The sequence below is a fragment of the Chelonoidis abingdonii genome, chromosome 4 (assembly GCF_003597395.2).
Source record: "Chelonoidis abingdonii isolate Lonesome George chromosome 4, CheloAbing_2.0, whole genome shotgun sequence".
Lineage (NCBI taxonomy): Eukaryota > Metazoa > Chordata > Testudines > Testudinidae > Chelonoidis > Chelonoidis abingdonii.
Genome location: NC_133772.1, coordinates 151,680,544 through 151,695,622, shown reverse-complemented (window position 1 = coordinate 151,695,622; position 15,079 = coordinate 151,680,544). Strand labels below are relative to the sequence as shown.

The 15,079-nt window shown below is 42.1% G+C and overlaps 1 protein-coding gene across 8 annotated transcripts in view; it reads left to right on the top strand.

Annotated features, from left to right (window-relative positions):
• TMEM260 (transmembrane protein 260) overlaps positions 1–15,079 on the top strand; it is a 50,347-nt gene that overhangs the window by 17,595 nt on the left and 17,673 nt on the right. For 4 of the 8 annotated variants that reach the window (XM_032778050.2, XM_032778049.2, XM_032778054.2 and 1 more), the window contains 2 exons: positions 10,091–10,268; positions 13,891–14,004. In XM_032778050.2, the coding sequence (XP_032633941.1) occupies positions 10,091–10,268; positions 13,891–14,004 (292 nt within the window). Of the gene's footprint in view, positions 1–4,060; positions 4,186–5,080; positions 6,850–10,090; positions 10,269–13,890; positions 14,005–15,079 lie in introns of those variants that run through there. The other 4 variants (XM_032778052.2, XM_032778058.2, XM_032778053.2 and 1 more) reach the window with 4 other exon arrangements.

Below are 15,079 nucleotides of genomic sequence, written 5' to 3'. Positions count from 1 at the left end.
GGTTTATATCCCATGACTGGAGTCAGGTGCTCTAATTGGAGTCAGGTGCTCTAATTGGTCACAGCTGTTCTAGTTAATCTAAAGCAAACCTTCCTCCCTTGGCAGGGAATAAGGCCCCCTGCTAACACTCTTATGCTGCCCTCTGGCCATGCTGTATCACACTGTGTGTTTTACAACATTTTGCAGGGAGTAGCCTATTAGGCAAGCTAATCAGATTGTTGAGGAGAGGACAGGTTAACTAGCCTTAAGCACCAGTTAGTTACATGGGCACAAGGAAGTTGGGCATGCTGTGCATAGGACTCTTCTCTGATCACTCTTCATGTCATAAGCTGTTGTCTCAAGCAGGGCAATGCCTTTTGAGCATACACTGTCCATCAGGGTTTGTGTGTCTGCTTTTAAAATAGCTATACTTTTCCTTTTGATGGCCAATAATGGAAATAACCTGAGCTGAGTGTTGTTTTAGGAACTGAATTTCCCTTGATTGGTGCACGGAAGGTGAAATCCTGACCCTGCTAACAAAACTCTCATTCACTGGGGCCAGGATTCCACCTGGAGTTCCTAATGCTGTCAGTGGATGTCTCTTGTGCATATTAAGGATATTAATCTGCACTTCTGAGGCAATGGCTGAAGTTAATGTGTCACAGGTTGAAAACCACCATCACAGTATTTTTATTGGCAGTGTCAGCAGAGGCTACGGTTTGAATTCGTGTCAGGATTAAACTACCTGTTCATCTCTAGAGACGAGACATGTTAGGGCAATGCTGAGAAACTTACAATGCCACCACCCTTATTTTCACCTGTTCTAACTAGAGGAGTTCATTGTCCAGTCCCATCTATCTATCACCATTATACTAGTGCTACCTTCAACGAAAATAACAATTGTTGGGGGTCTGCGGTTCTTGACTGAATACAAAGAAGTCCTTTCCACCCCTCTAATGACAAGCAGCCTTACAAAATAAAAAAGTAGAGGATATGTGGAGGGCAGGGAGGAAACTCTGTAAGAGCTGGTTCATCTGTTTTGCGATGTTAACTTTTGAACTAGCAGTGTGCTCTGCCAGCATGAAGTGGTTCTTCTTTTGACCTTGCTAAATCAAGCATTGCATCAGGAAGTAGGGAAGGAATTCAGTAGCGTCTCCTTTGGTGATCCTCTGTATTGTTGACCTGGCTGAAAATTCTTCTATTGGTTGGACAAATTTAAGGGTATTTAACGTGGACAATCAAGAAAACAAAACAGAAACTAAAAACAACCGCCACCACTGGCGCAACACCTCCACAATTCGCATAGAATAACTAATAAATTGTGCTGACAGATCACTCAGACTAAATTTTAATGTCTGATTTCTCTAATTTATGGTAATTTTGGTTTTTTTCAATGCTAAGTTATGTTATGGAAAATTTTTCATTTTAAAATCTGTAACTATAGTTAAAGTGACTACAAAAGTATGATTGTGCTTCTCTTTCATTTGTGCAATTTATATATCAAAAGATGTATTTTTCTGAGTGTCAACCCTGCAGATTCAACGTCAAATCTGAAACTCAAGCTGTGTTCTTTCTGCCTTTTACTTCTTCCTGAGCAATAGATTCTGTAGTGGCAATTCAACTGAAGATACTTGAGGAAGAATGCAGTCTAATTTCGTATTCCCTATAGTATCTGTTTTGGCTATTCAGTGCTAAGAGATGTAGTAACTTGCTTTTTTCAGAAAGTAAGTGTGATTAGAAGATGCACGTAGCAGATACTCGAAAAGAGGAGCTGGTTTTGTATAATCACTATTATCGCTATAAGGAAAGAATTTCTAAACTCGTATTTCACTTTAATTTGCTTTTAAAGTACTTACATTTTATTATTGAAATATATAACGTAGTTAAAATAAGCGTGAGCACTTTTGAGTTGCTTCCATTTTTACTAATCATTGGGAAAAGAATATAAACTTTTTTTAAAAGGAGCACTGAAGAGAAAGGTGGTGATGAAAGAATGATGGTCCAGATATTTTAATTGACAAGAGAAGCTCATTGTCTGCCGTTAATATATTCAGGCCTTCAGCTGGCATCTGTTAGATTAGGGAACCGACATATGATAAGTCATCTGGACCTGTTGGGTCATTAGCGACCAGTGTCCGACAGGAAGATGCTGCAGTTCTGTGGTAGCAAAAGTTTTGGCTTTGAAGCCTTTAGGTTCCACTTTGCCTGTCTCCTTATTTCCCCAGCCCTTCTCTGCTCTATGGAGGTGTGTTGCCAGTGCATGCCCTTGCTCCTTTGTGGTTGAAAGGAAAAATGAAAGAGGTAAATAGGAGAGAAAAGGCTAATAAATCTAGGGAGATAAGCAAGGAACATTTCTTATAGAGAGCTACTTTAAATGCACATCTCCTGGGTCTGTCCATCCTGTCTGTGCTACTTTGCATCAATTAGTCATAGAGTTTAAGGCCAGAAGGAACCATCAGGTCATCTAGTTTGGCCCGCTGTATATCACAGGCCACTAACACCACCTAGCCACCCTTGTACCCAGCCAACAACCAGAATTAAACCAAGTATTAGAGCCCTCAGAAGACTAAACTGTTGTGCGCCACAAGGGGAGAACAGGAGGGACTAAGGTGCATTGATGGCAGGGAATTTGTCGAGTGTGATGCTCTAAACTTCTGCCTGCAGCAGTCTTGCTCTCCCAGGTCTATCTCTAGCTGATTGGCTGGGGAGCTGTTAGGTACTCATCCGTTTTGAAAATCAAACCTTCATTGCCTCTCATAAAATCCCTACGGGGTTTGCTTCGGTTTCACTTATTTCAAAGTAATGATGATAAATTGGACACTAGTGTTTAGTGACTCGGATGGGAATCCTTACTCTGGTCTTTGCCATCATGTGTTTCTAGCCATGTAGAGACATAACTGAGGCATGTTCTGAACTAAGAATCGTATCCATCTTAGAAGCTGCTAAGCATTTTAAGGCTTGTTTCAACTTTTGGAAAAATCAAATCTATTCTAAATGAGGGCTCATGAACTTAAGACTGTTTTTGTTTTTATTACAGTAACAGCTAAGGACCCTGTAATGGGGTGGTCCCCTGCTCCTGTCCTTCGGGGCTTAAAACAGTCCAGGAGAGGGCTGTGGATGGAGCAAGAAGCCTGGGCTGACTGGGCAAAAGCAGGCTCTGCTGGGGCCATGCCCCAATCAGGCCCAGCTGGTCCCTCTAAAAGGCTTTGAGCCAGAGGCCCATGCAGTCTCTCTCTGTTTACAGAGGGAGAAGGGCCTGGCTGCAGGGAGCTAGAGACAGGGTACCTGAGTGGAACAGGGCTGGGGAAAGGCAGAGGATCTGGGGAGCTCCAGACTGGAAAGCACCAGGCTGCGGCCTAGCATAAGGCCAACAGGTACTGGAGGTTGCAGAGGGCAGCCCAGGGGTAGGCAAAGGCAGCTGGTCCAAACCCCTTTGCCTGTGATGAGTGGCTATACTGCAGTCTACCCCAGTGAACGGGGGCTAGATGGAGGCTGGGCAGTAGCCAAGACTTGAGGCGAAGTGGGGACAGTGAGTGGGGGTTCCCCTGGAAGGGGGAGACCCAGAACTGTGGGGTTACTGCCGGGGGCAGCACCCCAGATAACGGGGCACCTGAGGCCAGAGTGAGGTAAGGCGGATCACTGGCCTGCAGAGGGCGCTCCAACGGCTGGAGAGCTAATTCCTGGAGACGACCAGCAGGACCCCAATCAAGGGTCAAGGCCCTATTGTGCTAGGTGCCCTTCAGATAAGGGGAAAAAAGGACAGTATTCTGCTCCACCCTTCACAATCTAGGATAAGCCTCTAACATTTAGGTTTAACAGCCACTGCCCAAGTCTTATTCCATAAACTAGAATAAGGTTTTAGATTTTTTTGTCTACCTGGAAATGAGGAGTTGTTTTAAAACCTACATTAGATTACACGGCATTGAAGTTTCTCCCAGGAAGGAACTATTGCTTATAAAATTTGCCAGGTGTTTCTGCCCACTGTCCATGTGATACATCCAGTGACTCAGGGTATGTCTACACTACCCGTCGGATCGACTGGTAGTGATTGATCTATTGGGGATTGAGTTATTGTGTCTAGTGTAGATGCGATAAATGGATCCCCAATCGCTCTGCCGTCAACTCCTGCACTCCCCCGCAGCGAGAAGCAGAGGCGGAGTCGATGGGCGAGAGGCAGCAGTCGACCCCGTGCCGTGAGGACGCAAGGTAAGTCGACCTAAGATACGTCAACTTGCGTATCTTAGATCGATCCCCCACAAAGGAAAGTTCAACTTTACATTTAAAGCTAATGTAGGTTTGAACACAGCATTGAAGTTTCTCCCAAGGAAGGACCTATTGCTTATAAAATGAGAATAAATTGGTAAATAAAAGTAATGGGAAATTTGTCTCAATCTTTGTTTTACATTCAGAGGTGTATAGCACAGGGTGATCTTATGGCTTGAATTCTCAGAAAAGATTCCATAGTGGTTTAGAAGGCTATTTTTTTTGAATCAGAAAGAAATGAGAATTTTAAAAAGATTCAGCCGAGAGTACATAGAGTCACTATTCAGCAGTGTGGCTGGATCATGACTCCTGCTCTTACAACTTTTCCAATCCCATTGGGTTGCAGGGAGGTTGGGAGAGGACTGGGCCGCTACCTTTGGTTTGTTCAATTTCTGTAACGTTCCCCATTATCATTCCTCTTCCGCTCTGACTGCCACATTGCTTGAATATTTGAGAAGGAAAGCAAAATCAGTGCGTCCTCAGGGCCGAAACCTTTACCAGGTGTTTCTGCCCATTGTCCATGTGATGACATCCAGTGCCTCAGTGCTTCCAGACGGGCCTGTCAGAATTGCAGGGTCAAGGTTCATAGAGAAAAGTTCAGCTTTATTTAGTACCATTTCTGTGTCTCTGTCAAATGATTCCTGCAATTGTATTATATTATTGGTGGTAGAATACTTTAATTATTAATTACCCTGAGTACTAAGAGAATTGCATTTTGTCTGTTAAGGATTTAAAATTGCTGTTCCACTGTAAAAAGTAATTATGTAAAACGACACCTTTCTGGTGGTGGTGGTGGTGGTGGTGGTGGTGTCATTTATTTCATTTTGTATTATAATAGTGTCTATAGGCCCCAAACAAGTCCCCGTGGTGCTTGGTGTTCTATACACACAGCAACTGACTGCTGAAGACCTGACCTCACTGTGGGCAGACCCTGTGCCCTTGTGTGGAACTCCATTGACATCAATAGAGCTCTGCAAGGGTCTACCCACATGGACCTCATTGCAGGACTGAGACCCAAATGGGCAAGACAGACGAAAGGTCTGAGAAAACTCCTTTTCTGCTGAACAGATCAGCTGTGTGTGTGTATCAGGTCATGTCTGCCGACTTCAGTGACAAAAATCAGTTTTTCTAGACTCTTTCTAGTGCATTATCAACGGCATTGTTTACAAAGCTGCAGTCAGTTACACTTGTGCAAGACACTTGAAATCACTGGAATTACACAGGTGTTACCTGGTGCATCATCTGAAGAAAGTGCAGTTACCTAGGTGTCCCTAAAAGCAGAATTTGGCCTGGCGAACCTGAACTTGCACAAGAAGGAAACCCATATTGAGTTTGCATGGATGGCAGTTAGAGACAGAGCACACCTGATATGGAAATAGTTGCAAGACAATAAACATGGAAACCCATAGTGCCGTGTTTGTGTTATTTTCAGAGTCGGAACCTCACCTTAAACTTGCTTTCACTACTTTGGTGATTTAGGTAAGCGTGCTGTGGTTAATCTTACAGGTGTGATGGCATTTGCCCTAAAATACATATATATCTTTCCTTGAGATTCAACTACTGTGCACAGGGGACTTTTCTACATATTCAAAATAGATAAGAGACAGGTAAAAAACAGTATTTACCACAGTGACTGGCCTGGATACTGTTGCCACAGCAGTACAGGCCTGGGTGCGTATATGATAATTTTATACAAAGACATAGATATCAGCATGAAATAAACAGTTCAGATAGCTTGTGTTGCACCTCCTGACTACATGAGATAGACTCAGCCAATCAAAGAACCCGAACAAACACTGTATGCAACAAACTATACGGCCAGTTCCAACCAACCCAACTTGAAATCTACACTGAATTTTCTGTGGCCATGAGGACAATAAGTAAATGTACTCAAATTCATCTACCTATTTTCCGATTAGTATGGATTCACCTTTCTTTGTCTTCAAGAACACCTTTGATCTGAGTGGGAGCATATTTAAAAGTGTCTTGCATATAGGAAGTTCAGCAGCAACTACTGCTGTTTCCCCATTACTAAAATGGCTATAGTGATACCGACCTTCCTTCATGAAATGCTTTGAGATCTAGATAAAAAGTGCTATATCAGAGCTAAGTGTTACAATATTTTAAATCTGCAATTTTCAAAAGGACCAGTGTTAAGCATCCATCTCCATGGACGTTCACTGAGATTTGGGTGCCTAAACTCTCTCAGGCCTCTGACAATCTCAGTCTAACGTGATGAAAATGTTTCTGCACTGCAGAGATGGTGAAATGCAGTTTCAAAATGCCTATGGAAGGAGCATGTGTCCACTCCAATGAAACGTGATTGCTATGCCTGCATTTGTCAGTTGTGACCTGGTAATCTTGCACAATAGGGTCATGAATGGGTGAGTGTATTTAGCTAGCCATCAGGGTTATTTCAAGACTTTTGTGATTTCCATGCCATTATCAAGGTGGGATTTTAAAATCTTATTTCTGTATTTTAGATCAGTGATTCTCAACCAGGGATATGCATACCCCAGGGGTACGCAAAGGTCTTCCGTGGGATACATCAACTCATCTGAATATTTGCCTAGTTTTACAACAGGCTACATAAAAAGCACTAGCAAAGTCAGTACAAACTAAAATTTCATACAGACAATGTCTTGTTCATATTGCTCTCTATATTACACACTGAAATGTAAGTGCAATATTTATATTCCCATTTATTTTATTATTGTATATGGTAAAAATGAGAGAGCAATTTTTCAGTAATAGTGCGTGGTGACACTTGTATTTTTATGTCTGATTTTGTAAGCAAGTAGTTTTTAAGTCTGGTGAAACTTGGGGGCACGCAGGACAACTCAGACTTCTGAAAAGGGTACAGTGGTCTGGAAAGGTTCAGAGCCGCTGGTTTAGAATATCCCTTTTGAAGCTTTATGTCCAGATCTGTAGTGCTGAGGTTGTAAGCATGGCCCATGAGTGGGGCTCTGCATTACACACAGTAAAAGCGTTACAAGGTTGGCCTTTAAATGATTTTGAGTATTAAACAAAAAAAGCCCTAAATTTGACACTTACAATAAATATTTTGTATCAATTAGGCAGCATGTAAAATCTTCAGGAGTGCAAATACTGTCAGCGAAGTTGGATCTAATTGTCGGGAGCCCAGCAGAATGCCAGCAGGGATTATGCAAGCTTCAGCCATTTGTGCCAGTGTATCTCAGTCCTGTGGTGTAAAACAACCTGCTGCCGTTCCTGTTCTCTGCCTCTCTCAGCAGCCATGCCAGATTGCATGGTAATGTTGTGATGGGGTTATTGGGTCAGATCAAATTCACATTCCCCTGCGAGCAAAGCAAGGATTTGAATTCAGTCTCCAAAGGGGAGGGAAAGGCTGGTGCATCATCCCGTTGAGCCAGCTTTCTCTCCTTCCCACCAAATGTTAACAGTTGTTCTGGTTGCAGACATTTCAAGCCTGATCCATTGAAAGCAGTGGCAAAGATTCCGTTGATTGCAACAGTTCAGGATCAAGGCCTTGTGGTACTATACCTGCAAATTGAAATTACGGTAGTGGCTGATTTTATTTGCCTACCAATTTCAGGAATCAATTTACTAGACATGTTCATAAAAGTATCTTCTCTCAGGGCGGGGGGGAGGGGGATGCCCCCTTCAGAAGCACGTTTTATGTTTAAATCTATTTTGGGACAAAATCTGGATTTTTTTTCAAGTTTGCTTAACTGTGGAGTCCTGTGCTCTGGCAGAGAAGAGAAGGGATCAATTGTTAAATGAAACAAACAGATCTGGACCTTTCTGTGTTTAGATTTTGGATTCCACACTGAAGGAAGGAGCTGTGAGGGCCTTTGTTTATTTAAAACCCAATAAAAAAGTTACATAGTGAGTTAAAGCAACAGTAGTGCTTCTCTTCCCCCTTCCCCCTATCCAACCAATCATGATGAAATAGTTGTAGAATAGAGTAGATGATAATACCAAGCTCTTACAGCACTTTTTATCCATGGGTCTGAAAACAGTTTACAAAGGAGGTGACTATCATTATTCCCATTTTACTGATGGGGAAACTGAGGCACAAGGGAGTGACGTGACTTGCCCAAGGTCACCCACCAAACCAGTGGCAGAGTCAAGAATACAGCCCAGGTCTCCTGAGTCCCTGTGCAGTGCTCTAGTCACTAGACCACACTGCTTCCCGTCTGTTATTGATCCAGTATGGCTTGAAGCTTCCATCCCAACTACCTGAGCCTGCTCAAATTCTTTGACTTTGCAGTGTTTGCCAAGGTTGATGGGTTTGAGCTGCTTCAGACTGGGGAGGGAGAGCATCTCAAAGGAAAGGAGCCTGTGTAGAGAATGTTCTGCCAGCTGCTCTCTTTTTATATCGGAGAAGGTGTACCTAGAGTGTGTGCCCACACTCATCTCAATGTTACTATTTTTGAATAAATATTTTGGAAGCAGACATTGCGACGATGCATTTCCCAGTCACTAACAACTGAAACAATTGAGGTTGAATAACCAATAACTTGATTCAAGCCATGTCAGTATCAGGGGATACAGTAGATACTTAACAGTGTATAGCTTGGTGAAATCTCTTTCTTTTATTAACTTATCAAATGTTCAAAGCCCCCATCTCAAGGGACATGCAGAGAGTTTAAAAAACAAAATATAAATGGGAGCAGCAGAGAGATGACAATCCCCCAAATAAACTAACAGGTGTCCTTTCTGACAGAATCCTGAGGAGCGAGATGAGCATTACACCATGCTCTGAAAGGCAGTACACTCCAGCTAAGTCATACCAGCTCGGAAGGTGAATTTCCAGGAGAAGAGTCTTCTACTGAGAATGTCCTGCTGCCACTTCCTAAATATTAAGGACTGTTAGCTTGAGTGCCTCACCCGACATCACTTTCATCATCACTGAGTCAGAGGCAAGGTCTCTCAGATAGCCATATTCTGAATAGTTCAGGATTTTATAGATCAAATTAAATAACGAACTGGGCCTGGAATAGAATAGGAAGCCAGTGTAGTTGTTGAAGAACTGACGTAATATATTTCTTGGGGCTAAATACCATCTAATGGGCCTTCTGCATCAGCTGTAGCATCCAAGCGGTTTTGGAATGTAGCTCCATGGGAAGTGCATGCAGTAATCCAGTCTGGATGTCAGAAAGGCAGCGATTACTGTTGTGGGATCTGGGTTTGACAGAAAAGGTTGCAAACGTCCAAATGCTGGGTGCTTCCTGCATTGCTTGTGTTTGCTTCCTCATTGGGATTCACACTTGTTTCTTTCCTGGCCATACTCCCAGCTCCAAAGTACACTTTTTTTCTTCTTAGCGCCCTCAGTGTTCCATTGCCTACCCCCGCCCTATGAAACTATAAGCTCCTCCATAGGAAAGAGTTATAATACCAACCGTCATGAATATCTATAATCCACTTTTTATCCAGTGTCTTGATTAATTTAAGACTGCACCATTACTCAGAAATCTGCCAGCTAAGAGTATCTGGTTAAAAGATGACTCTGGCTTGGTGTGCCATGCTCCACTATGTCATCTCTCATCAAGGTTTCCAAACTGACTTGAATACTGGAAATTACTCTCTATGCTTGAAAGAAATATTGTGTGTGGCATGCTAGCCATTGGTCATCGAGGGAAGTGCATTCACTACCTTGCATAGCGTACAGTATGGTTAATAACTGGCCTTCCTAATTGAAATCTTATGCAAGGAAATTATTAGAAGCAACATATTAGCCATATAATGTTTTGGAAGGGTACTGGATGGCAGTCATAATTTCTGCGGCTACAGTATGTTAAAAAAAGGACAATGAAGTAGGCGCTTTTTGTTGGAAAAGAAGATTTCATGTTATCTGTGTTTGCAGGCTTTCTGGCTCATATGCTGGAGGAATCCTTGCTGCGGGGGTGTTTTCATTTTCTCGTCTAACATGGCAGTGGTCCATCTCAGCAGAGGTTTTTAGCTTAAACAATCTGTTTGTGGGGCTGCTTATGGCGCTTACTGTACATTTTGAGGAGGCAGCCACTGCGAAGGAGAGATCAAAGGTAACCTGTTTGGATCAAAGTGAATATTGGTTTTAAATTTATTTGTCACGTGTGTGGCTTGTTTGCTTTTAATTATTTTGGTTGGTTTAAAAATTAAGGGCCAGATCTTCAAAAGTGCTAAGTGTTTATGGTTTTGAAAGGGAGCTGCTGGGCACTGAGCATTTCTGAAACTCTGTCCATGCCAAGCTCTTAAAAATACGTTCCCTTATTAAGGGTCTAACATGGCATCATTGAGTGCTGTTCAGAAGGTGGAGTGGAAAATTATAATGAAAACAAAAACTGCCTTTCATTGCAATTTTCTGCAGAAAAGTGCAACTTTTTGTCAAAACACTGAAAAGTTTTGGGTTTTCATGTTCTTATTTTTCAGTTAAAAGTCTGTATTTTGGATGGAACCCAGGCACTAACAACAAAAATCCTTGTTTAGTTGAAAATCCAATTTTCTGTTGAAAGTCTCGATGGGAAATTTTGATCAGCCCTAGGGCTTTGAAAATCTCACCCATAAATTTCACATTACATACTTCATAAAATGGCACATTCAAACACTTTTATAAAAAAAATTATTCAGAGAATTTATTGTGGTCATAAAAAAAGTGTTTATAAAAGAACAGATGTGAATGAAAACTATCAGTTTTTAAAAATTAACGCAGAATTTTAGAAGTTGACTAATTTTGTGCTGCTGTAATGGGTCTTCATATCATACATGTTCTCTGGATGGATACAGATGAGGGTTTTTTTTATTTGGCATTAAACATTACAAAGAGCAATTGTGGTATTGGTTACCACCATTTCTGGATCACTGACTTCTAAATTCCACAAAGATGTCATTTGACATTTTCAGAGCCGCCAAACACGGTGGTTCTCTAACTTTCTTTTTCATGGACCACTTGAAAATTGCTGAGGGTCTCGGCGGACCACTTAATCTTTCCAAATTTTGTTTGTACCATTAGCTAACTATTGTAAAGCGCTTTGAATAAAAATGCTTATATAAAAAAACCTTTATAATAATTAACATTTTTTTGTTCTACAAATAAAAGCACACAGCTCATATTTTAATATCAGTAGTCTGACCATTCTAATGCAATGGATGTGCCCTCTCTCCTCCGCCGCAGAGGCCCCTGAGCTGGGGCTGGGAAGGATGGGGGTCTCTCTCCAGCAGTCTGGAGCTTGGGAAAGTTGCCTCTTTCTCTGGCCGCCATAGCCCTGCACATCCCAAATTCCCCCCATTCCCCTCTTTCACCCCACTGCCCCCTCTCACCTACCCCCCAAGGCCACCACTTCTCCTTACATGTGTGTCCTCTCCAGGGTCCAGGCACCTAATTAGTGGGGCCACGCCTGCGCAACTCCACTAATTAGGTGGTTGGCTCTTCATTGTCTTGTGTGCAGCCGCCCAGGCATGCACCTTAGAGGGAACTATCTGTGGACCACTTGCAGAGCTCGTAGACCACCGCTGGTCCACGGACCGCAGGTTGAGAACCTCTGGCCTAACAGATTCACATACCCAATTAGGGCCAAGATTTTCAAAAGTGACTAATGGTTTTGGTTGCCTCAACTTTTGAGGTATCCTACTATGTACACCTGAAAGGGGGTTGGTATTTAGAAAGCAGGTGCTCAGCACACTCTGGGAATCAGGCCCACCTATTTGACTCCTCAAGCATATCATCCAAAATCACTAGTGACTTCTGAAAAACATGGTCTGAGCGTCCAAACCTGTTAAGCTGGTTTGAAAATCTCAGATGTATTAGGTATTTCAGTGATGCAAAAAAAATAAATCCTTTGTTAATGGTGAAATCATATTCAAAGTAAAATGTCAGACTATTGATAGAAACTCACATCCGTGATGATGATATTTCATCACTCAGTGAAAGCAAACGTTCGTATTGCACATCTCTGCCATTTTAACAGACTATCAAAGAAAGCAGTGCCATGGTTACATTTTCAATGTTAAAACTGCCTGAGTAGCAAGAGACGACAGTGCCTGAACCGTCAGAGGAGTGCGGAAGGACAGATGATGTCGGGCAGATCCTCAGCTGGTAAATTGTTACAGCTCCATTAACTTCAGTGAATCTCTGTCGATTTTCACCACCTGAGGATCTATCCTACTGAATAGAAGTAGGCTGGTAGCAGGCATATATTGCAGACAAAGCCTAAGACAAAATGACCAAAGAAGATAAGTAGACTATGAATTCAAATAACGAGAATGTTTGTGGTTCATGTAGGAAAGATTAAAGGTGGTGAACCCATGCTCATATGAGGCTGATGCTGAAACCATCAAGAGTTTTGCCATTGATTTCAGTGGGGTAGGTTTGGGGGTATGTAGAACATGTGATGTTCTGGCATGGGACAGAGTCTTCTATCAGCAGGATTTGGGATGGCCATGTAACAAAGTAGTGAAATGGTGAACAACCCCACTAAAATCTTGGGTCTAAGCTGTATATGTTGGATATGCTATTTTTTTTTTAATAGAAAAACTATTCTAGAAATGTTTTTATGTATTTTATTGGTACTGTCTTGAATTCCCGTAGCCTATGAAGCAAAGGTGCTTATGTTTAAACTCTGATGCCAGCTGTGCACTCCTGAGAGGAAAAATCATCACCTATAAATCTTTAAAACCACTGAAACGGCGACCTAAAGTAGTTTCTCCGTCTATAGTAAAATCATGATTTTTAGAGTCTGATTGCTGGGGAATATTCAGTGCTACAAGCGATCTTGCTTTTCCAGCAATGTAAAGTTCCCTATCTAGCCCTCATGGGTTACGAGATATTGGACCCCACACCTGTCACTAGTGCAGGACTGAATAGTATTTATGCTGAGCCTCAAGCCAATGTAATTTTAGGGGAACTGCACGTTTTGGGGAAAGAAGGCAGGTTGTTAGAAGCTGCTGAGAGACTGGAGATGGTAGAAGCACTCCCAGTAGATAGCGAGTAGGTAGGTTAACCACATGGATAGGCAGGTTATCACTCTGGCTCTGCAATTTATCATATAGATACTACCCTCATGTACATGGTATGACATAAATACCACCACCACATATCTGTGTATACTATCTACCTATATAGATATCAATATATAATCATTAAAAAAACCCTGAGTCTGAAATAGTTCTTAAATAGATTTCCAGTAAATTATGTGGCATACCTCTATCTAGACATACGTGATATTTTCTTCGTAAATATTTGTTGAATGTTACACACAAGGTAGCTGCCTTTCCATTGTAACAATACCCTGTACAGCAGGGGTCAGCAGCCTTTCACAAGTGGTGTGCCGAGTCTTCATTTATTCACTCTGATTTAAGGTTTCGCGTGTCGGTAATACATTTTAACATTTTTAGAAGGTCTCTTTCTGTAAGTCTATAATGTATAACTAAACTGTTGTTGTATGTAAAGTAAATAAGGTTTTTAAAATGTTTAAGAAGCTTCATTTAAAATTAAATTAAAATGCAGAGCCCCCTGGATCAGCAGGCAGGACCCGAGCAGTGTGAGTGCCACTGAAAATCAGCTCGTGTGCCGCCTTCGGCACACGTGCCGTAGGTTGCCTACCCCTGCTGTACAGCATTGATGCAGTTTCACTGTGTGTATATTTTGCAGATTTTTCAGAATAATTGTAAGTACTTTCTTCCTTTCAGATATCAAAAGTTGGCGCCTTTTGCTGTGGGCTTAGTTTGTGCAATCAGCACACCATAGTGCTCTATGTGTTGTGCATTGTACTGTGGGTTCTGTTCCAACTTTTCAAAGGGAAGGTAGGTAACTCATCTGTTGCTGAGTTGAATATTAAAGTGTTGTTTTTCTGGGGCAGATTGTAATTCTTATTTGAACACTTACTGCTTTCCCTTCTGAGACTGCGTTTATATTGAAGTATATGTGTATGGATGGCAATGGTTCATGATATGCCTAAGCTAGTCAACCATAATCCACTGACAACATAAAGTCACAATCCATCAGGCTGGCATCACAGCCAAGGATTATGGCTTCGAAGGATTTTGAAGCTGTCAGTCACATGACCATTCTCAGAGCTGTCCGTTTCTATTGTAAACTCTTTGGGACAGGGACCCTGTCTTCTGACCATCTATAAAGTAGCTAGAGCATTGTTAGTACTGTGATGAGGATACTGACGGAAGTTCTGAGTGTATGGAAGTATGAGCATATTCAGAGTTTAAAATGACCTTCCGCAAACAGAAGAGTAGATCAAATTGGTGGTGACTGGAGTCCCTTAAGGAGATCGGAGAAGTGTGGGAGCTGTCTGGACCTCACGACTCAGAGCTCCTGGTAGCTAATGGTGGCATGGAAATCCTTTTAACCCACAGGACTAGTCTCCACATCTTGACTTTCTCCTAGTAGTGAATAGAGGCCACATCTCAGTACTGCACAACCTTTCTGCAGCTTTTGACACTGTCAGCCACCGACGGCATGGTTGGAGTAGACAGCACAGCAGTAAAATGGCTCCAGTCATTCTTCTCCAAAAGGACTCAACTTCAACATCTGTCTGAAACTGATTGGAGAGGGGGATGAGATGCTATAGGCTCTGCTGTCAGCAATATACCAGTAACATCATACTGCATATCTCCTTTCCCACAAATGCATCCAGTGCCATCCCAAGGATGTCAAAAGGTCTGCAAAAGATCAGCTTTCAGATGAAAAGCATCTGGCTCAAACTCAACCTGCGCAAGACCAAAGTGATGCTGGTCTTAAAAACTAGTTGAAACATTGTCCTCTCCTTCTGTCAAAGTCCCGTTTTCCAAAGTTGAGTAAAATCTCCCTATTCTCTTAGACTCATGGCTAAGTATAGCTAATCAGGTGACATCAGTGATGTTTTCC